This window comes from Microcaecilia unicolor, chromosome 14 (assembly GCF_901765095.1).
Source record: "Microcaecilia unicolor chromosome 14, aMicUni1.1, whole genome shotgun sequence".
Taxonomy (NCBI): Eukaryota; Metazoa; Chordata; class Amphibia; order Gymnophiona; family Siphonopidae; genus Microcaecilia; species Microcaecilia unicolor.
Window position 1 is genome coordinate 7,311,821 of NC_044044.1, and position 21,639 is coordinate 7,333,459.

At 45.7% G+C, this 21,639-nt stretch overlaps 1 protein-coding gene and 1 long non-coding RNA gene across 3 annotated transcripts; both read left to right on the forward strand.

The window, feature by feature from the left end:
* The first annotated feature begins 1,213 nt into the window (after positions 1-1,213).
* LOC115457572 lies at positions 1,214-14,982 on the forward strand. The gene is made up of 4 exons (XR_003939975.1): positions 1,214-1,225; positions 3,073-3,075; positions 3,517-3,525; positions 14,422-14,982. It is a non-coding gene; the product is annotated as an uncharacterized LOC115457572 (long non-coding RNA).
* A 2,030-nt stretch (positions 14,983-17,012) lies between these two features.
* Positions 17,013-21,366, forward strand: LOC115457562 (killer cell lectin-like receptor subfamily B member 1B allele C). 2 transcript variants are annotated; one of them, XM_030187017.1, is made up of 6 exons: positions 17,013-17,359; positions 18,270-18,395; positions 18,689-18,757; positions 19,512-19,705; positions 20,473-20,582; positions 20,932-21,366. In XM_030187017.1, exons 1-6 carry the CDS (start codon positions 17,314-17,316, stop codon positions 21,053-21,055), a joined length of 669 nt encoding a protein of 222 aa, XP_030042877.1. In that variant the 5' UTR covers positions 17,013-17,313; the 3' UTR covers positions 21,056-21,366. The 2 variants fall into 2 exon arrangements, with proteins under 2 accessions (XP_030042877.1, XP_030042878.1); XM_030187018.1 differs by having other exon boundaries at positions 19,554-19,705.
* The last annotated feature ends 273 nt before the right edge of the window (positions 21,367-21,639 follow it).

The window sequence follows — 21,639 nt, forward strand, 5'->3', positions numbered from 1 at the left end:
TGATGTTGGGACAAAACAATTAATCCTCCACTCCCTCACGTACAAAGTTAGGATCCTTAAAGGCATAGGAAACTATTTACTAACCTGGAGGGGTACCTACCCATGTATAAGAAAAATTTGCATACATTGGACAGATTCTAGGCATATCTGTAATGCATATTAATTATGTGATCCTAAGAACACCACTGGAAAGGGTTTGAAGAGCATGGGACTAACAAGAGCTACCAAATCAGCAGACTACCACTAGATGTCACTGTACACAAACAGCAAAGCTGACAAGCTGTTCAAAAACAAGGAGGTTTAATAGACAGGAGATGAAGTGACATCAGAACGCTGAAACATAGTAAATGACAGCAGAAAACATCAATTACATCAGTCTAAATTTCCCCTTCCCAACACAGATGTCATCCCCGTTCACTCAAAACAAATCAAGCAAACCTATGAGCTACTGCATCCACTTTTGTCATTCTTTATTGTTGGTTAGCATTTTTATTTAACCTCGCTTATATTTTCAAACATGCCAGCTTGTGTAGTAAACAGATGTACGCAGAGGAAATATAACAGAATACCTTTTCATAGGTAGAATCTAGTAATTTGTTATAAATCTTAATTTGTGTGTGATTGGGATGGGCTGGTTACAGGGACACCTTAGCATGTGTTATATTAGTGCAGAGATTTTTTTTCTCCTGGTAATGAGGCCACTAAAACAGACATGTTATGAGAATCAGGATGGTTTACTGTTTTTTTCTTGCTCTGTATGAAGCTTACCCAACCACCATGTTTTGCTTTTAATAAAGATGATTAAAACATTAAAAATAAGGTTTGGATTTTACTGAACTATTATTCTCACTGTATTTTCAGTTTGGCACAGTATAAGCCATCACAAGAACAAAACCAATGGACTGCATTAGGGGCTTTTTAGTTATGTTTCAACAAATGAGAGATCTGTTGGACAGAAAACATTTGTATTATTTTGAAACATGCTCAAACAGAATAATCCATTTGTGTATCTAAAAAGCAAACTTCTACAAAACAGATGAAGATGTGCTCCAATGAAAGGAGAGTTCAATTCTACTTCCATTTAATTTCAATATATTCCATTATCTTTATAACACCAGGCTTCCCAAGATTGGAACAACATTTAAGATGAACCCATCAGGAAATTGTGTACAATACAGATGGCTACATTTCAGTGAGGATATTCTGTGTGTATTTAGCTTTTAGTGTAGGAAACTGAGCACAAAATACAGAGTTTCAAATTTCTGTTTCTACCAGTACAACAATTTTTGAAGCTCTCTTAGTGATAGTCAATTGTTATTTCTACTCCTCTCCACCTTTTAAGCCACTGCCCATCCAAGTAAAACAGCTTTAGACTTCTTACAGATAGACCAACAATTAAAAAAAAAAAGAAAGAGAAAAACAAAACGACAATGTGGATTCAGCAGCTCATGGGTTTGCTTGATTTGTTTTGAGTGAACGGGGATGACGGCTGCGCTGTAAAGGGGAAACATAGACTGTCCTAACTAGCTTCCTTGCATACAGTGGGCTACATAGGGTCACTCCCACTCCCGTCTATTAAACCTCCTTGTTCAAGACGGACGAGAGCAGTAATAACGCGTGCAATGCGTGCGCACGCACCTCATTCCAAGCGCGAGGGCTCGGGCCAAGGAGATTGGAGGTTTTACCTAACGCCCCTTGGGGTTCGATCAACGCAAGGAAGTTAGGTAAAGAGTAGTTACTCACCTGTAACAGGTGTTCTCCGAAGACAGCAGGCAATATATTCTCACTGATGGGTGACGTCACGTCGGCCCGGAGGACTTTCCAGCAAAGTCCATGACAAAGTCTAAAATGTCCCCTGTCGCGCGGGCGGATGCAGTGCGCATGCGCGCGTCCACTTTCCCGCCCGCCGCGCGGGCACATTCCTCAGTTAATTACAAGAATCAGAGGAATACAACTCCAAAGGGGAGGTGGGAGGGTTGTGAGAATATATTGCCTGCTGTCTTCGGAGAACACCTGTTACAGGTGAGTAACTACTCTTTCTCCAAAGACAAGCAGGCCAATATTCTCACTGATGGGGTATCCCTAGCCCCCAGGCTCACTCAACACAACAAAGAATGGTCAATTGGGTCCCGCAACGGCGAGGACAAAAAACAAAATTGACCTGAAACCAAATTCAACTAACTGAGAGTGCAGCCTGGAACAGAATAAACATGGGCCTAGGGGGGTGGAGTTGGATTCTAAACCCCAAACAGACTCTGCAGCACCGACTGCCCGAACCGACTGTCGCGTCGGCTATGCTGCTGAAGGCAGTAATGTGATGTGAATGTGTGGATCGAAGCCCACGTCGCAGCTTTGCAAATCTCTTCTATGGTGGCTGACTTTAGATGAGCCAGTGACGTCGCCATGGCTCTAACATTATGAGCCGTGACATGACCGTCCAAAGTCAGCCCGGCTTGGGCGTAAGAGAAGGAAATGCAATCTGCTAGCCAATTAGAGATGGTGCGTTTTCCGACAGCAACTCCCCTCTTGTTGGGATTAAAAGAAACAAACAGATGGGCGGACTTTCTGAAGGGGTGCGTCCGCTCCACGTAACAGGCCAGTGCTCTTTTACAGTCCAAAGTGTGCAACTTGCTTTCGCCCGGGCTCATGTGAGGAGGGGGAAAGAATGTTGGCAAGACAATTGACTGGTTCAGATGGAACTCCGACACCACCTTCGGTAGAAACTTTGGGTGGGTGCGGAGGACTACTCTGTCATGATGAAAGACAAGGAATGGTGCATGAACTACCAGGGCTTGAAGCTCACTGACCCTACGAGCTGAAGTAACAGCCACCAAGAAAATGACCTTCAAGGTCAAGTACTTCAGATGGCAGGAATCCAGTGGCTCGAAAGGAGTTGTCATCAGCTGGGTGAGAACGACATTGAGATCCCATGGCACTGGAGGAGGTTTGATAGGGGGCTTTGACAAAAACAAACCTCTCATGAAACGCATGACTAAAGGCTGTCCAGAAATCGGCAAGCCATCAACATGTGAATGATAAGCACTGATTGCGCTAAGATGAACCTTGACCGAGTTAGTCTTAAGACCAGACTCGGATAAATGCAGAAGGTACTCAAGCAAGGTCTGTGCAGGACAAGAGAAAGGATCTAGACCGTTGCTGTCACACCAGACGGCAAACCTCCTCCATTTAAAAGAGTAACACTTATGTGTGGAATCTTTCCTGGAAGCAAACAGAACTCTGGAGACACCCTCAGAGAGACCAAAGGAGGCAACCTCTATGCTCGCAACATCCAGGCCGTGAGAGCTAGAGACCGGAGGTTGGGATGTAGAAGCGCCCCCTCGTTCTGAGTAATGAGGGTCGGAAAACAGTCCAATCTCCATGGCTTTTCTGACGAAAGTTCCAGGAGAAGGGGAAACCATATCTGACGGGGCCAAAAGGGCGCTATCAGAATCATGGTCCCCTGGTCCTGCTTGAGTTTCAGGAGAGTCTTCCCCACTAAAGGGATGGGAGGATAAGCGTACAGGAGTCCTGTCCCCCAAAAAAGGAGGAAGGCATCCGACGCTAGTCTGCCGTGGGCCTGAAGTCTGGAACAGAATTGAGGGACCTTGTGAGTGTCCTGGGAAGCAAAAAGATCTATCGATGGAGTTCCCCAAACTCGAAAGATCTTTTTGGCAATAGTCATGTTCAAGGACCACTCGTGAGGCCGCATAACTCTGCTCAGCCTGTCGGCCAGACCGTTGTGTACACCGGCTAGATAAGTGGCTTGGAGAAACATTCCGTTTTGATAGGCCCATAGCCACATCTGCACGGCCTCCTGGCACAGAGGACGAGATCCGGTCCCGCCTTGCTTGTTGGTATAATACATTGCCACTTGATTGTCTGTCTGAATGAGAACAATTTTGTTGGCTAGCCGATCTCTGAAGGCCCTCAGAGCGTTCCAGATCGCTCGCAATTCCAGGAGATTGATCTGGAGATGCTTCTCCTGAAGAGACCAAGCTCCTTGAGTGTGAAGCCCATCTACATGCGCTCCCCACCCGAGGAGGGATGCATCCGTCGTCAGCACTTTTTGAGGCTGAGGAATTTGAAATGGGCGCCCCAAGACCAAATTGGATCGAATGGTCCACCAAGTGAGGGAATTGCGAAAATTGGTGGACAGTCGGACAACATCCTCTAGATTCCCTGTGGCTTGAAACCACTGAGAAGCTAGGGTCCATTGCGCCGATCTCATGTGTAGACGTGCCATGGGTGTCACATGAACTGTGGAGGCCATGTGGCCAAGCAATCTCAACATCTGCCGAGCTGTGATCTGCTGAGATGCTTGTACTTTGGAAACCAGAGACAGAAGTCTGTCTGCTCTGGGCCCTGGGAGATAAGCACAAGCTGTCTGTGTGCACAACAGAGCTCCTATAAATTCCAATTGTTGAACTGGGACGAGATGGGACTTGGGGTAATTGATGACAAAGCCCAGCATCTCTAGCACCTGAATAGTCATCCGCATGGACTGCAAAGTTTCTTGCGGGGAGGTGTTCTTCATCAGCCAATCGTCTAGATAAGGGAACACATGCACTCCCAGTCTGCGTAGCGACGCTGCCACAACTGCCAGGCACTTTGTAAAAACCCTGGGTGCAGACGCCAAGCCAAAAGGCAAAACACAGTACTGAAAGTGCTGTGATCCCAGCCGAAACCGAAGATACTTCCTGTGGGCTGGAAGTATCAGTATGTGAGTGTAAGCATCCTTCAAGTCCAGAGAGCATAGCCAATCGTTTTTCTGAATCATGGGAAGAAGAGTGCCCAGGGAAAGCATCCTGAACTTTTCTTTGACCAGATACTTGTTCAGGGCCCTTAGGTCTAGGATGGGACGCATCCCCCCTGTTTTCTTTTCCACAAGGAAGTACTTGGAATAGAATCCTAGCCCTTCTTGCCCTGGTGGTACGGGCTCGACCGCATTGGCGCTGAGAAGGGCGGAGAGTTCCTCTGCAAGTACCTGCCTGTGGTAGGAGCTGAAAGAATGAGCTCTTGGTGGGCAATTTGGAGGTTTGGAAATCAAATTGAGGGTGTACCCGCACCGGACTATTTGAAGAACCCACCGATCGGAGGTTATGAGAGGCCACCTTTGGTGAAAAAATTTTAACCTCCCTCCGACCGGCAGATCGTCCGGTACAAGCATTTTGACTTCGGCTATGCTCTGCTGGAGCCAGTCAAAAACCCGTCCCTGGTTTTTGCTGGGGAGCTGCAGGGGGCTGCTTCGGTGCCCGCTGCTGACGAGAGCGAGCGGGCTGGGGTCGAGCCTGAACAGGCTGACGGGAATAAGGAGTGTACCTACGATTTCTAGAAGCGTAGGGGGCACTTCTTTTCCCCTTAAAAAACTTCCTAGCAGTGGAAGTGGTTGCAGAAGGCGCCCGGCGGGAGAGAGAGTCCATAGCGTTATCACGCTGGTAGAGATGATCAATCATCTCTTCAACCTTCTCTCCAAAAAGGTGATCCCCCCGGCATGGGATATCTGCTATCTTCCGCTGAGTTCTTTCCTCCAGGTTAGAGGCACGCAGCCATGAGAGCCTGCGCATCGCTATACCTTGAGCGGAAAAGCGAGATGTCACATCGCAAGTGTCAAAAATGCCCCTGGACAGGAACTTGCGACACGCCTTCTGCTGCCTGATCACTTGGCGAAAGGGTTCAGCTTTCTCCTCAGGGAGTGTATCTACTAAACTCTCAAGTTGCCTCACAGAGTTCCGTAAATGCACACTCGTGAAGAGTTGGTAAGACTGGATTTTGGAAGCGAGCAGACCAGCCTGATACGCCTTCCTCCCAAAAGAGTCCAGAGTTGCAAATTCTCGCCCCGGGGGCGCCTAGGAGAAATTCCTGGAACTCTTGGCTCTCCTGAGGGCAGAATCCACCACCGCTGAATCATGAGGCAATTGGGTCTGCATGAGACTGGGTTCCCCGTGGATCCGATATTGGGACTCAACTTTTTTAGGGACGGTTGGACTAGAAAAAGGCTTCTCCCAGTTCCTCAGCATAAGTTCCTTAAGAGTCTCATGAAAAGGAACTGTGGCAGAAGATGAAGGTGGAGATGGATAGTCCAGAACCTCAAGCATTTTGGCTCTGGGCTCGTCCACAATTTCCACGGGGAAGGGGATGGCCTCAGACATCTCCCGAACAAAAGATGTAAAAGACAAGCTCTCGGGAGGAGACAGCTGCCTTTGTGGCGAGGGAGTGGAGTCAGATGGGATACCTTGAGAATCCTCGCCAGAGAACTCCCCATGTATTCCTTCATCATCCTCGGATGAGGTAACATCAGATGGGGCTAAAAGCTCAGACAGAGCCGCCCGAATCTGAGCCCGTCTCGACGAAGAGGCTTGATGGCCTCTATGATGGTGCCGAGAAGTTGATGGTCCCTGAGGCTCCGGGGAAGCTTCCTGCTCCGATGCCTCGGGAGAGTCAACTTGGGAAGTCAAAGACACCGGCGCCGGAGGCGGCACCGGTGAGACAGACCTCACCACAGGCTGAAGGCCTGATGCAGAAACATCCGGCATCGGCAATGTCGACACCTTCGACGCCGTCGGCACCGGTGCCTCTGAAAGCATCGACACCGGCCCCGTCGACGCCGTCGGCACCGACAACCTCGATGCCGACTGCCACTGCTGCATCATGTTCATGAAAAATGGGAACATGGCCTGCATACTCTCATCCAGAGCTGGTGTCGGAAAAGGCTGCGGGGTCGGTTGAGGTGCCAGAGGCAAAGTCTGCTGAGGTTGGGGAGTGGGGACTCGGCTGCCAGCGACCCCACGCGTCGGAACCTCAGTAATAGAGGGAGAGCGATCCTCTCGGCACCGACGCTTCTCGGGTATCGAGTGTATCGATGACCCGGAGCTCCCGGTGCCGTGTCTCGAAGGAGATCGACGACGATGCTTCTTGGCCTTCGCCCGACGCATGTCATCGAGACTCCTCGGCACCGGAGAGGAGGACGTGGAATCCACACGTCTCCTCGGGGCCGGGTCCGACGCAGGACGGTCCCGGGGGGCCTGCACAGCAGGAGGCGCCGAGGCGGGTGGAGACCCACTCGATGCATCACTGCTCCCAGCGTGCATGGGTCTAATGGCAGCCTGTCCCCTGTCTCCCGGTGCCGACGACGCCGGCCTCGAAGACATCATCCTCGACGGCACCGACTTCACCGGCACCGACTTGCCCGGCGCCGGTTTGGAGGGCGCCGACTTAGACGACGTCGACGGCGCCGACGCCGAAGCACCGGGCCCAAAAATCTTTTCTCTCTGGGCGTCTCGAGAGAGCAGTGTCCGCTTCTTCATGGCGAGACACAATTTACAACTCTCCGAGCGGTGGTCCGGCCCAAGGCACTGAATACACCACGAGTGTGTATCAGTGCCAGAGATGGCCCGATGGCAGCGGGCACAAGGCTTGAAGCCGCTGGGCGTCTTCGTTGACATCTCGGGAAAAATTGTCCCTGCCAAATCAAAAGACGCGATTGTGTCTAGAAAAAAAAATGACACAGAAAAAGAAAAGAAAAAGACGGGAAAAATACCCGACCGAGCGATTTAAATAAAATCGCAGACTAAAATAAAGGAAACTTAATAAACGAAAACAATCTAAGATAATAAAAAAAGGATACTTCGCTTTTTTCTTCTTTCTTCACCTCCGGGCACAGGAGGAACACGAAGACGAACCGTCGAGCTCCGTGTCACCTCAGACGCGGAGAAGAAAAAACTGAGGAATGTGCCCGCGCGGCAGGCGGGAAAGTGGACGCGCGCATGCGCACTGCATCCGCCCGCGCGACGGGGGACATTTTAGACTTTGTCATGGACTTTGCTGGAAAGTCCTCCGGGCCGACGTGACGTCACCCATCAGTGAGAATATTGGCCTGCTTGTCTTTGGAGAAAAACCAACATCTTTGGATTGACAGCGTGTGCGCGCTTGCGCAGTAATAAAGCGTGCGGCGCAGTGAATCGAACGTAAGGATGTCATGTGAGAGACGGCTGAAGCCGCAGCGTCGGTAGGCGTATATGGGCTTACCGCGCATGCGCACCACCATCACATAACTGAGCATCACACATAACCGAGTTCCACGTGAGATAACAAAGCTTCTATCATAGAAATGATAAATAACATTTACAAAAGCCAACGACGTGGAGACTCACCCGTGGGTGTCACCGTCCTTTCTGGTGAATGGCGGCATGAGTCTGGGCTCTTCAGCAGAGAAGGCGGGAAAAGGCCAAGCAGCGCTGGCTCAAAGTTTAACCGATTAACTCCTCTCCCCCCCCCCCGAAAATGTTACCGTTGAGCTAAACCCAGTAACAAACGAGAGACACTGTGGGAAAGAGAGAGAGAGAGAGAGAGACGGCCGAAGGTGCCTCGCGGAGCCGGCCTTAGGCAGGGGCGGGGCGCTCCCTCCCACTTCCTGCTAGGACCGAGCCTTCCAGCGGCGCGCGGCCTCGCGAGACTTCCGTTAGGAGTCTCGGGCGCAGCAGCCTGCCAATCACGTCCTCCTTAGTGGCGAGCCCCCACCCCTCCCCTGCGAAGCTGACGTTACGTCACAGTGGGCGTGATGACAACATCGGGATCTGACTTTCTCGCGCTGGGCTGTTGCTAGGGCTACTGCTGTCTCTCGTGGAAGCAGATAGAGATCATGGGACGTACGGGCACCTTCCTCTCTCCAACAAGGTTGCTGTGACCGAACCAGAAAGAGGCTTTTGCAAGGATAACTCACTTTTGGTGCCATTTTGTCTTACAGATCCACAAATTTGAGCTATCCTTAGCCCTCAAAGTTAGAAATTCCTTCTATGTTGACAAAGTGTGGCTGCCTTTAACAACCTCTCTTTCTTTAAACAAGAGTTCAGTGGCGTTCCTAGGGGGGCGGACACCCGGGGCGGCGCCCCCCCCCCCGGGTGCACGCCTCTGGGGGGGGGGGTGCCGCAGCACGCGGTTGCTCAGAGTTCCCTGACTTTGCGCGTTCGCTTCAGCTCCCTTTGACCTGGAACAGGAAGTAACCTCCAGGGCAGGGAGCTGCAGCAAACGCGCGAAGTCAGCGAACTTAGATCAGGCGCATGCCGCGGCACCCCCCAGCGGTGTGCACCCGGGGCGGACCGCCCCCACAGCCCCCCCCCCCCTTGGTATGCCACTGTCACAATGTGATACCAGCAAGCGAGCCTTCTCCCAAGTAGCCCCCACACTCTGGAATGCACTCCCTGAAAGGCTGCGCTTAACACAAGACTATCTCTACTTCAGGAAGCAGGAGAAAGCTTGGCTCTTCAACCAGGCCTTTAATTGAAGAAATAGCTAACTTGCTAGTCACACACAAGGAATGACACCAGCTGCATATACTACAGCAGGATATGTTTATCCACTTCTACCCTAGCTAAGATAATGTTCAAGCACCTTTCTGACCTCATGTGCAGCTTCCTTTAAATTAGTCCCTTATTTTCTTACTCCTGTTACTCTATCTATACGTTCCATCTTTGCTTATACTATATGATGTCTATTACCACTGCTTGACTCCTAACCATTACTCACTTGCCCTGTCCTTTATCCTCACCTTACCCTTAATTGTTCTGTCTGTTTTCCTGTCTTATCTAGATTGTAAGCTCTTTGAGCAGGGACTGTCTCTTTTTGTGTATGGTGTACAGCGCTGCATATGCCTTGTAGCGCTATAGAAATGATAAATAGTAGTAGTAGTAGTAGTATTAAAATATTTTATTGTGTATTGTATTGACATTGTATGCTATGCCACACTTTGTATTATTGTTTGAATACTTTTACTGCTGTAATTGTCTATAGATTATGTTTGAGTTGTTCTTGCTGTACACCGCCTTGAGTGAATTCCTTCAAAAAGGTGGTGAATAAATCCTAATAAATAAAATAAATATGGTGCGTATCCCACAGATGAAAATTAAGTCTGCATACTTTATATATCACTTTACCATTATATGTTACAGGTGAGTGTTGTGCATCTCAAGGGGGAGAAGAAAACATCTTAAGGTTGAAATAGTAAAAAAGTATTGTTAAAAATATCTGTAACATATATTGTCCCAAGATTGCATCATATTTAACTGCCTATAGATTTTATTTTTTTATTGTTACATTTGTACCCCGCACTTTCCCACTCATAGCAGGTTCAATGCGGCTTACATATTATATACAGGTACTTATTTGTACCTGTGGCAATGAAGAGTTAAGTGACTTGCCCAGAGTCACAAGGAGCTGCAGTGGGAATCGAACCCAGTTCCCCAGGACCAAAGTCCACCACGCTAACCACTAAGCCACTCTTAGATGGCATGTAGTCCAACTGTACCCGTGTTTTCAAGTCTTACATGTTTCCTCCCATTCACGGAGATTAGCCAGAAGATAGTACAGCGTATGAGGAAACACTGGCATGTAGTCCAACTGCACACTAGTATCTTCATTACAAGGATTTTAGCTCCAAACGAATCGGGACCACCGTTCTGATTTAATTTTATGGAGCGCAGAATATCAAGTTTAATAGAAAAGCACAGCTATAAAACTGGAGAAAATCTTTAGGTACTGAGTAACGCACTAGTCCCATCTAGTATCTTACAGTAATTTGCAAAAATACAAACTTGGAGGCTTAATCCAATGAGATTTTTTTTTAAATGGCAAAATGTGCACAAAGTCTATGTTAATCCTTGCATCGATCCTTCCTCCAGTCCTGTCACAGGGCAACATGTAGTAAGAAGCCCAATGGAGGAGGAGCCTATATTCCCTAGGGCTGGAACTACCGCAGGCACCTGCGTTTTGGTGGTCTTTAGCTTAAGTGCTAGCTTTCCAAAGATGTAATTCTTGCTATTTGTGCCCTGTGAGTTCTTGCCAGTGGCGTAGGAAGGGGTGGGGCGCTCCGCTGGTTCCTTGCTCTCTCTGCCCCGTTTCCTACGCCAGTGGTAAGAATGCGCTCGGGGGGGGGGGGGTGCGCAGCGGCGAACCGCCCTGGGTGTCAGCCGCCCTCGCTACGACACTGGTTCTTGCTGTTGTGGTACATAGGTTCCGTTAGCATCGTAGTTTCTGAGTACCTTATCTACAAGGTTTTGTATTATTTCACAAAGTACCTAGCAGTGGAAAGATTTTGTGTTTAATAGAAAAGCATAGCTATAAAACTGGAGAAAATCTTTAGGTACTGAGTAACGCACTAGTCCCATCTAGTGGAAAGATTTTGTTGCTGTTATTCAGATGACATCAGAATTTAAATAGATAGATCGATCTTACATGGTGTTAGACTGTAGGTTGGAACAATATAAATTCTAGGAAAACTGACTCCTAACAGATATATTTGCTGAGGTACTTATGGACAGAACACTGCTATATAACAATTATTCTGAACTCGTTTCTAAGGGTATCGTACCCCTTGGCCCTGTGCCAAACTAGCTGTGCTGGAAAAAGGAACAAAGCCACAGATGGAATATATTATTTATTAGATAAAGTAAAATATATTTGAATAGTTCTGAAGTCAGGTGTTAAGCAAAATACAAATAACTTGCTATAAAAAATAGATTATCACCAAAATATAGATAATGAAATCTGATTATCCTATTGGACTACTGAGTGATTACACAACCAATCATAATGCTGATATCCTAATGATCAAAGTCTTATGCAAAATCCACAGTTAGCAGCTAAAATCACTGACCATAAGTCATGACATAAAACCCATCTGTCACAGGCAAAAACCACGGACTAATTATCCCCATGGGTATAGGTAGTAAATCCTGGTATCTCACCCTTCCGTAGCATAGACTTGTAATGGTGAAGAAAGGATTCCCATGCTGGAACTGAAGCTGAAGGAATCAGCGAGTCTCTCTCAGTCAAGGAAGAAGTCCGAGGTCTGGATTCTGGATGCAGATGTCAGTCTTTAGAGGTAAGGCAGTGTACTGAAGCTTAGCTAACCTTGTGATATTGTTAACAAGGTATGCAGTTAACTGGTGTTTAGGAAATCAGTCTCATTAGATTGCTGCACTTCTTGCAAGTCTTCTTAATTCTTTCAGTATTCTCTTCCCCTTGTCGACCCTTCAAGATCTCTTGCCAGTCTCCAACTTCAGTCCAAACTTTCTTGGTATCTCCGAGTCAGATGATACCTGTGGACCAATCATATACGGTGTCATAATGTCCAGCTAGCTTCATGGACGTGAAGAATTCCTTTGTTATAGCCACAAAACTTATCAGTGGCATGCAAACCTCCCCGTCTGATTTCATACTCCGGGAGCCATGTATGTCTCTCTCCTCCATAAGTCCTTGGATGTAGTCATGCTGAAATATCCAGCATAAATTTTCCTCTCTGAAATGCTGGTTACAGATGTATTCAGGTCACAGGCTGTAGAATCCATTTTGTAGAAAAAAATGGTTCAGGCTTGAATAGGCCAAGACCAGCAAAGCTGAGACCTCAGGTAAATACTGCTACAGTATCCCCTCCCCCCCTTGGAGATGGAAATTACTACAAAGGAATAAATGCCTTCTCCAACCTAACTAACAATATAACTAGACAGGTTAGAACCAGGACTCATGGTCAAGACTAGAGAGAAGCATAAACAGTAAATATCTCAAAACTAACACTCTGTAAATATGAAAACTAGAAGCAAATACTTCATTAAATCATAGAACAAGGTTTGAAGTAAATCTAAAAATGCTAATACAGCAAATTACTGACTACTAGAACAAATAATATGGTGTTAGTAATTATGTCTTAACACATGAAACTATGATCAACATCAAATCATGATACTACATAATACATGGCAAAACCATCAGCAAATATTTTAGTACAGAACTTTGTAATGAAACAAATATGTTGCATAGTGGAGAGATACTCATGATAGGACTACACAAAATCTTGCAATCTCATGGCCAAAGGAGATGAACTCTTGCGAATGACGCGACGCAGGGTGAAAACTCACGCCAAAAGAGCGACAATCAGGAACATGATGATCCACGAGATGGTCAAAAGTGGGATGACAACATGGGTGGTAGTGTTGACAATGGGAACATCAGTTGATGAACGATGTTTGTAGTCAGCAACTTGGAGTGACTCATGGTTGACAGCCAGTTCAATTGTATGAGAGTCCTTAACTATAACAAGGGCATAATGTCCACAGCAAAGTCAATAGGGTGACCACGGAACACATCTAGAACTTCAAGCTCAGAAACAACAGGATCTGTGTCGAGATAAAACAAGGAAACTCCTCCCACATTAACAACAGAGTGCTTGGGTACAGCTATCAAACAGACATTGCAAGGGAGAAACTATTAATAACATCATGTTTATGGAAAGTGATAGTGAGTTCAGTACAGGGTGTACTAATCATCTATACAGTATTTACAAAAGCTACCATGGTTTCTGAAAAATCATCATACTTAGACACGGTAACCTTACATTTGTCTTGAACATTCTCTGTGGACAACCCACCAAAGAGCTTCTGTAATGTCTTTCAAAAAGGGTTTTCCGGGGCATAACCAATGAATATCTTTGGTTTTTTTGACAAAGATCTAAATTGGGGACCAGATAATGTTGAGGATCACCCTGTTGGTAAGCAACGTACTCGGGAGTCTCAACATGTAGGTACAAATCATCATGCCAAGTACCCACATTTAAAACTTGTTTAAGCTGGTACACATTCTCGGTCACAATAAAAGGCAAATTTAGGACAAAGGCAATTTCCATGCACTCCAAATTCAGAAATAATGGAATGGCAGTACCTAAATGAAGAGCAGTCTGCAGTGGCGTTCCTAGCCTGGATGGCACCCGGGGCGGATCGCCGATGCGCCCCCCCCCCCCGGCGAAATGACCCCCCCCCCGGGTGCACGCCACTAGGGGGGGTACCGCGGCGCACGCCTGTGGGCTCCGACTTCGCTAACTTCGCTGCAGCTCCCTCTGCCCCGGAACAGGAAGTAACCTGTTCCGGGGCAGAGGGAGCTGCAGCAAAGGAGCGAAGTTAGCGAAGTCGGAGCCCACAGGCGCGCCCCGCGGTACCCCCCAGCGGCGTGCACCCGGGGCGGACCGCCCCCCCCCCCTTGGTACGCCACCGGCAGTCTGAATCTGAAAGGGTTCAATTGGCAAACAGGTAATTTTAGCAAAAGCATCTCGAATAACATCAGAGGGGACCAAATAAGTAGGTATGCGACCTTGCATAAAATTACTGACACTGGTATCCAATTCCCTAAATAAATCCTGAATAAGGTCTTTCACAGGTTGTATAAAGGTATGGTCTTCATTCAGGGCACCTTTAACTATAAACAAATCTGCAGTATTGACGTCAATTTTGAGTGTGTGCAAGTTAACAAGGGTAACGGTATCTGCAATGGCTTTATCTTTGGGCAATAAGATGGTTCTGTTGGGAAAGTAATTTTGTCTCAATATTTTTCAAGTCTGCTTCAAAAGCTTTTATAGTAGCCTGCTGCCGTTGCACAGAGACTGCGTTAGCAACAGACATGGATGATCCAAAAAGTGACCCAAGGGCAGAAAAGATAAGACCACCAACAATGCTTATAAAACGTTTAGATCTAGAATTCTGGGGTTGTACATGTTGAACCATCACTTTCTCTAGCTGACTTAAAATGTTCTTCACTTGGGCCTTGGCATACTGCATATAGTTGAAAACCCAGGTTTGAGTAGAAGGGGACTTATCAAACATACACATATTAAAGTGTCTCAAAAAAACGTGCATGGGGTCAAGGGAAACAACAACTTTCTGAGTAACAATCTGAGATTGGGTGATCAAGAAGCCAGGGGTATCTTGTAGGACGACTCCAGACATGGGACCAGGTTCAATCAGCTTGGCCAGGGATCCCATCAGCAAAGAGATCAGGACACAGTCATCAACATTCTTTTCTGCATGGAAAAAGGAAACAGACTATGCTGTTTTGGGGTTAGTACAGTTCATATCAGCAATGCTCACATCTGGTGCAAAATGACTGGGATGACACAGTCTCAACTGATTGATGTGGATCCATTTAAGGACATCTTCACCTTGAGAATTTTTCTTGAGGCGAATTTGGTAAGCCACAGGTGAAGCTTTTTCTACTATAGGGAATGGACCATGCCAACTGGGCAGAAATTTCTTTTCTTTAGCCTTATTTCTGGCAAAATTGAAATAGTATACCTTCTCGCCAATTTGGTATTCTTTGGAGGTAGTGCCTTGATCATAGTAGACTTTTCTACCTCTAGCGCTACTTTCCAAGTCCAGCAAAGGTGAGACCTCTGGTAAATACTCCTACAAGACAACCCCATATCTAAAACTGATGAGGTAAACGAAGATTTAAGGCCCCTTTTACTAAAACCGCACTAGCAATTCCCATAAGGCAAATATGATGAAGCCCATTCGAATTGAAAGGGCTTCATCACATTTGTTGTGCCGGGAATCACTAGTGCAATTTAGTAAAAGGGACCCTTAAACTTCTATCAGAAAAGTTAACATTTAATAATTTTAATTCCAAAAGTTTAAAAAAAGTTAATTTGATTATTTATTTATTTTTGGTAAATTTATACCCCACATTTTCCCACTATAACGAGCACAATGTGGCTTACAAAATTACAAAGGATTACAATGCATAGAGGGTAGTGACACAAAAGTGAGAAAATCTGGAAAGAACAAGAGGATAATACAAGGATGCTTTACTAGGTGGAAGTAGTCGGTGGCTAAACGGGTATAGTCAACATGAGGAAGGTGAAGGCTTAGCATTAAGTGGGTAAAAATGTTTTTTTAAGGATTTCTTGAATAGCTGGTGGTCGTCAATCACTTTTAGATGCCTAGATAGAGCATTCCAAGATTTGGGGCTGACGTAGGAGAAAGAAGATGAAAAGAGCAGTTTATAATTGACAGACTTGCAGCTTGGATAATGTAGAATAAGGTAGGATTGAGCAGTCACCGATGCATTTCTTGAAGGTAGTCTATCAGATCTGACATGTAGACTGAGGCTTCCCCATATAGTATCTTGTGAGTCAATGAGCAGATTTTGAAGGTAATACGGTCTGCAATGGGGAGCCAGTGTAGGTTAAAACGAAGAGGTTGAGCATGATCAAAGCGTGATTTGCCTAGTATTAGCCTTGCAGCCGTGTTTTGTGCAGTTTGGAGTTTTTTCAGAATGGAATTGCGGCAACCAGCATAAATTCCACTGCAGTAGTCAATATGCGATAGGACCAACCAGTGAGTAAGGGTTCGGAAGAGCTCCCTGTTGAGGAATTGCCTGAGACGCCTCAATCTCCACATGGAGTGGAACATTCTTTTACTGATGAGTTTAGCTTGGCTGTCTAGCAGCGAGTGGTTATTCGACATTACTCCAAGGATTTTTAGAGTTTTTGAGATCGGGAGAGTATAATCCTTAGTGTTGAGAGAAGTCGGGATAACCTTATTATGCTGGTACGAAAGGATTAGACACTGCGTTTTGTCTTTATTGAGTTTCAACTGAAATGCAGCAGCCCAAGAATCCATGATGGAAAAACTAGTAGCTATTGTGTCTGTGATTTCAGCTAGTGAGGATTTGAAAGAGATATAGATGGTCACATCATCCGCATAGATGAATGGATTTAGGCCCAGTTTTGATAAGCTTTTCGCAAGTGAAATCAGCATGATGTTGAATAGAGTAGGGGAAAGGGGTGAGCCCTGAGGTACTCCACAATAAGCTTTCCACGGTGCTGAAATAATAGATTTGGCTTTGACATGGTACGATCTCAGAGACAGAAAGCCGATAATCCAGGTAAGTACATTACCGCCTACTCCAAAAGTATCCAAAAGGTGAATGAGGAGATTATGAACACTTTATTCCCAGGAGATATTAATTGTTTAAAGTTCGTCGGGAGGGTAACTAAAACAGTTTCGGTACTGTACTGTGGACAGAAGCCCGATTGCGAGCTATGCATGATGCAGCAGTTATTCAAGTAATCAGTTAATTGATTGCCGCAGAAACAATGGACCTCCAAATGGGGAGGCGGGGGAAGAAATGGAGAGAAGTTCTCAGAAGGCATGAATTTCTATAGGTTAAATTCTGCAATAACAGATATTCTGCCTGAGAGGATATCAGAACCTGAGTTTGTCCACTACACACCTCCCATGCTACTTCCTGACTCTGGCAGTGGGTGTTATCTCTGTCGGGACACTGCTGGAGAGGAGGGTCTGTGTATCACCTGCTTCAGCTATTCTTTCCTCTCTGACCACAAGGAAGGGTCTGTTTAGCTGCCTGTGTGGGTGATGTTGAGACTTCTTTTGTCCCTGAGGTATTGAATGTGATACTCAGAAGCTACAGAAACTATCAGTGTCCTGATCATTCTGTTCTGCACTGTGAGGGATCCTTTGAGCCACATCTCAGATGGAGGCCACCGTAGCATCGGAGAAGGAAGAGATGCAGGAGGAAGGTACGTTACTCCATGGGTCAGAACTAGGATGCTTCAGGGAATTTGGGCCATGGATGATCACTATGGTCTTTTTAAGAGGTTAACACAATCCTGGAAATTAGAATTACTTCCCCGCATACAGTGGGAATATATCTGAAATACAGAGATGGGTGGTGACATTAGTGATTGAAACAACTTTATTTTCTATTCAAGGGAAACAGTTTTTACAGCCCAGCAGTTCAGCCAATAGAAAAGTTGCCCTAACATCCTAGGGTCAGTGATTCTTGGCATGCACTGCATGTATATGTTACCTTTCCTTTACATATATATGTTTATGTGTGATGTGATTTTGTTCATGTTCTCCATTGCCATGCAAAGGGATCAGAGTTTCATTCCTGAACCTGGCTTCTGCTCTATGGGCTGGCTGGGGTAGCTGTGGAGGCAGCAGTCACGGTCCCATCAGAGAGAGAGAGAGTCTCAGACATCTCTCAACAGCAATACCTCATGGCCAAAATCAGGGTGCAGGATCATTGGGTTCTGGAGGGAGCTACAGTTTGTATGCACTGGCCACGCACTGCCACTGTGGACTGAGCTGGGTAGAGGGTACAACAAAGGAAACATCCCAGTTACTGGAGAATAAAGGATCCTGGTATCTTAACCCAAAAGAGGCAAGTTCTGATTGAGCCGGAAGCCCAACGGAGAGGAAAAAAACTGTCAGGTCCAAAATAAATTGCATCCTGAGCTTTGCAATCCATTTCCACTTAGCAGTAAGTGACTGAATACAAAGTTTGTTAGTTGGTAAACTATGCAGACATGAGTGGAAGCCACAGAAAAGGACAGAAAGATCTCAGAGTCCTACTGGGACTTTTGCTACCAGATTGATTGTTTTCTTCCTGTAAAACTCTAACCCTCAACCTCCCTTTCTCTGAAGGAATGCAGCGGGACCAGTATTTCTCCTCAATCTACCCAGAGCTCCTGGTCTGGAGAACCCTGGCTAAGGTTCTGGGCTTATCACAAGCTGTTCTGGTGCTGATGATGGTTCTGATCCTCCATCTCTGTAAGTATCAGCCCAAGAACGGGTCTGGTTGGAGCAGCCCAGAGTTTGAGTAAAGGGACAGAAAGACAGACTCTGGAACAGAGGGAAAGAAAGAAGGGAAAAATATAATATATGAAGAACAAAAATATAGAAATATGTACAGAGAGGAAAGAGACATCCTGAGAAAGAAAGAGAATGAGTAGATAAAAGGATAGAGAGAAACAGAAAACATAAGAAGGAGAGAGTGAGAGGTTTTCTCTATAGGTTTCATATTCTGCTCTGTGACTCTCCTGTGTCCTTTTCTCTTCTCACAGGTTCCCAGTGTTCCCAGCAAGAAGGTCAGGTCCAATTAACCCCACCCATTAGTGTGAAGGACACAGCAGGTACTTCTGCTCAGGGGGGTTATACCTAGGGAAGCAGCTAACACTGAGTTGAAAGACTCACCGAATCTTTTGGGAGACATTTGTGTCACTCATCACTGGGAGTGTCCATGTGCCACATCTTCTGTCTCTTAGCTAAACTTATAACATCCCTGAAACATGGAGCTGACACTGGAAGCGACACTGTCTCTGTGATTCTTGTACAGTTGTATGTAATGCCCTGGGTGAAACTTCGACTATATGATTCCCTTTCCCCATGAAGTGACTCAAGGTCCCGGTCCCCCACTTCCTCCTGGGACTCCAGCTGCCATAAAAGTGTCCTCAGCGCACAGGAAAGACCTGTGCTACTGATACCACAGGCCACTTTGTAGCACAGCTTAGTAAAAGAGTCCCAAAGGCATAAGATAAGTAGAAGAGAAGATTAAAAAATACCACGATTTGAGTGCAGCTGTTGTGTTAGACCACTTGACTATACAGAAATAAAGTTTAACAAATGAAAATAAAACAAGAAAAGGACTATAAGCTGATACTGAGACCTAAAACCCCATTTCTCAAGCCAGGGGTCGGCTTCTTTTATTGATTAAGTTTTATTTGTAAAGGTTTGAGAAGTGCTGCCCTAATCCCACTAAACCCATTAATAGTGGCGTTTTAGTGCCACTGTGTGGTTGTTATATGGAACTGCAATTCCATGTAAATATAATTTGTGAAATTTTCTAACAGATTGTATTTCTTATGTAAACTATTTATTAACTCCTAGACCCTTCTATCACCCCTCCACTTTCTGTTCCCCCTGGAGAAGGATCTGTGGCTGAGCGTTGCCCCTCAGACTGGTTCTTGCACAGGGGAAAGTGTTATTACTTCTCTAAAGAGGAAAGGAGCTGGAGCAGCAGCCTTGAGGACTGTAAACGGAGGGGATCTGAGCTCCTAGTGATACAGGACCAGGAGGAGAGGGTGAGTTCTCATATCTATCACATTAACAGTGTCACATAGTGTTTCACTGAATCTCACAGAGTCCTCAGGAAGTAAAGGATAAACATGAAAAAGGAAAGAGTGGTCAGGTTTAGGGAAACGTTGATTAGCAATGGACAGAGCCAGGCACTGAAGATGGTACATAGATTAAAGGATTTATCTAATGCATATCTAATGTGATCTCTTACCACTGGAACCTCCTAAATAAGAAATGGACAAGTCTGAGGAAGGGTCCCATGGGAGTTGAAACATGGAACTGGATATGCATTAAATACATGTATTTTTTTCTTTATTTAACATTTGACTGCATGTGCAACGTTTCCTTAAATTAGTGTCTCTTATTTCTATCTAATTCCTGTGATTCTTATATGTCTCTATTCTCCACCTCCACTTATATCCCTCTGCTGTCTATTAAAATGTTTTGATGTGTACTGTTATTTGAATATTTTAATGCTGTGACTGTTTATAGCCTACTATGTCTGAGCTGTACTTGCTACACACTGTCGTGGCTGAATTTCTTCAAAAGGTGGTTAATAGATCCTAATAAAAAAATAAATACTACAGTTCACATGAGGTTATACATCCAAGGGACGGAAGATGCCAAGGATATTTTGAGTTTACCAAATACTGGTTAACATTAAGCTGGGTACAGAATATAACGTTTCTTGGGTGCTGGTGGGCATTAAACTGCCTCTATTCTGCCTTTTTCTTGTACTGAGATGTACAGTGTCTTCTCCCTTTTTGTACAGGATTTCATACAGAGTAAGACACGTGACATACCTCATTGGATTGGACTTCACATCCCATCACCGGGGAACAACTGGACTTGGGTGGATGGCTCCCCATTCAATGGAAAACTGTAAGGTCTCCCTGGGATGTTTTTCTCTCCCATCACTTTTCTTCTGATTTCTGTTTATACTTTATAAAACCCCAAAGGGCTGATTAGCCACTCAGATCAAGCAACTGACCAACACATCCCTAATCTGCAAATTTCATATTGCATCATAAGATGGGACACAAATTCTGCCTTCCCCCTGCTCCTGCTTCCTCCTCTTCTCTGTTTCTTCCTCTCATCAGTGTGGTTCCTTCCAATTCCTGCCTAATTTTGACTCCCCTCAGGAGTCACCCCTCTTTGACCTCCTGCTGCTTTCAGTGCTCTGAGTCCATAATAAATCCAAGCTCTTCTACCTTCTTGTTTTCTGTTGCAGGTTCTCTGTATCGGGGTCCACAGAAGAAGACCGGTGTGTGTCAGTAAATAATCATCACTATGATTCTGACTCCTGCACCAATGCTGCTCGCTGGATTTGCCAGAAAGAAGCTGGGAAGGCGTAAAGAGCCCCAGTGCTGCTGTGGCTTCTGAAAGGAAGTGATAGGATAAAAGACAAGAAGTCAACTTCTACATTCAGTCACAGATCATTTACATCACAGAGACTGTGCGACCTGGACATTAGTAAACAGACCCCTTACATGCAAAGGAACATTTTCAAATAGAAGACAAAATCACCCCTTACCTGACATTTCACATTTTGAGTTGTAGCCTGATCTTTTGAAACCTGAAAGAAAGAAACATAATCTAGTCCTAATGTATTGCTGGCAAAGCCAGGATTGTACCTAGAGATCCCCTGTGCCCGCTCCAGGCCCCCTTGAATTCTTACACAGATTTTACCCCATAAATTACTGCTTCTTACCATTTCTATAGCACTATAGCTGTACACAAACATGTAAGAGACCGTCTCCGCTTCACAAACAGGATGAATAGCAACAGAGAAGCAAAGAAAGATCTAATGACACAAAATCAGAGAACAGAATGGCAGGTAAAGGCTGTAAAACACATCCTATCATTCCTGTTTCACACCACAGACCCCAGTGGATCTCCGGCTTCTCTTATCCTCTGTCCTATTAAAGGATCCTCTGTC

What these genes read in the sequence shown, in the direction of transcription:
- LOC115457562 (XM_030187017.1), top strand. Translation starts at nt 17,314, where the DNA reads ATGGAGGCCACCGTAGCATCGGAGAAGGAAGAGATGCAGGAGGAAG. An exon ending in GGTTCTGATCCTCCATCTCT is followed by an intron (nt 18,396 to 18,688) that starts GTAAGTATCAGC and finishes CTCTTCTCACAG; the next exon opens with GTTCCCAGTGTTCCCAGCAA. An exon ending in TAGTGTGAAGGACACAGCAG is followed by an intron (nt 18,758 to 19,511) that starts GTACTTCTGCTC and finishes ATTAACTCCTAG; the next exon opens with ACCCTTCTATCACCCCTCCA.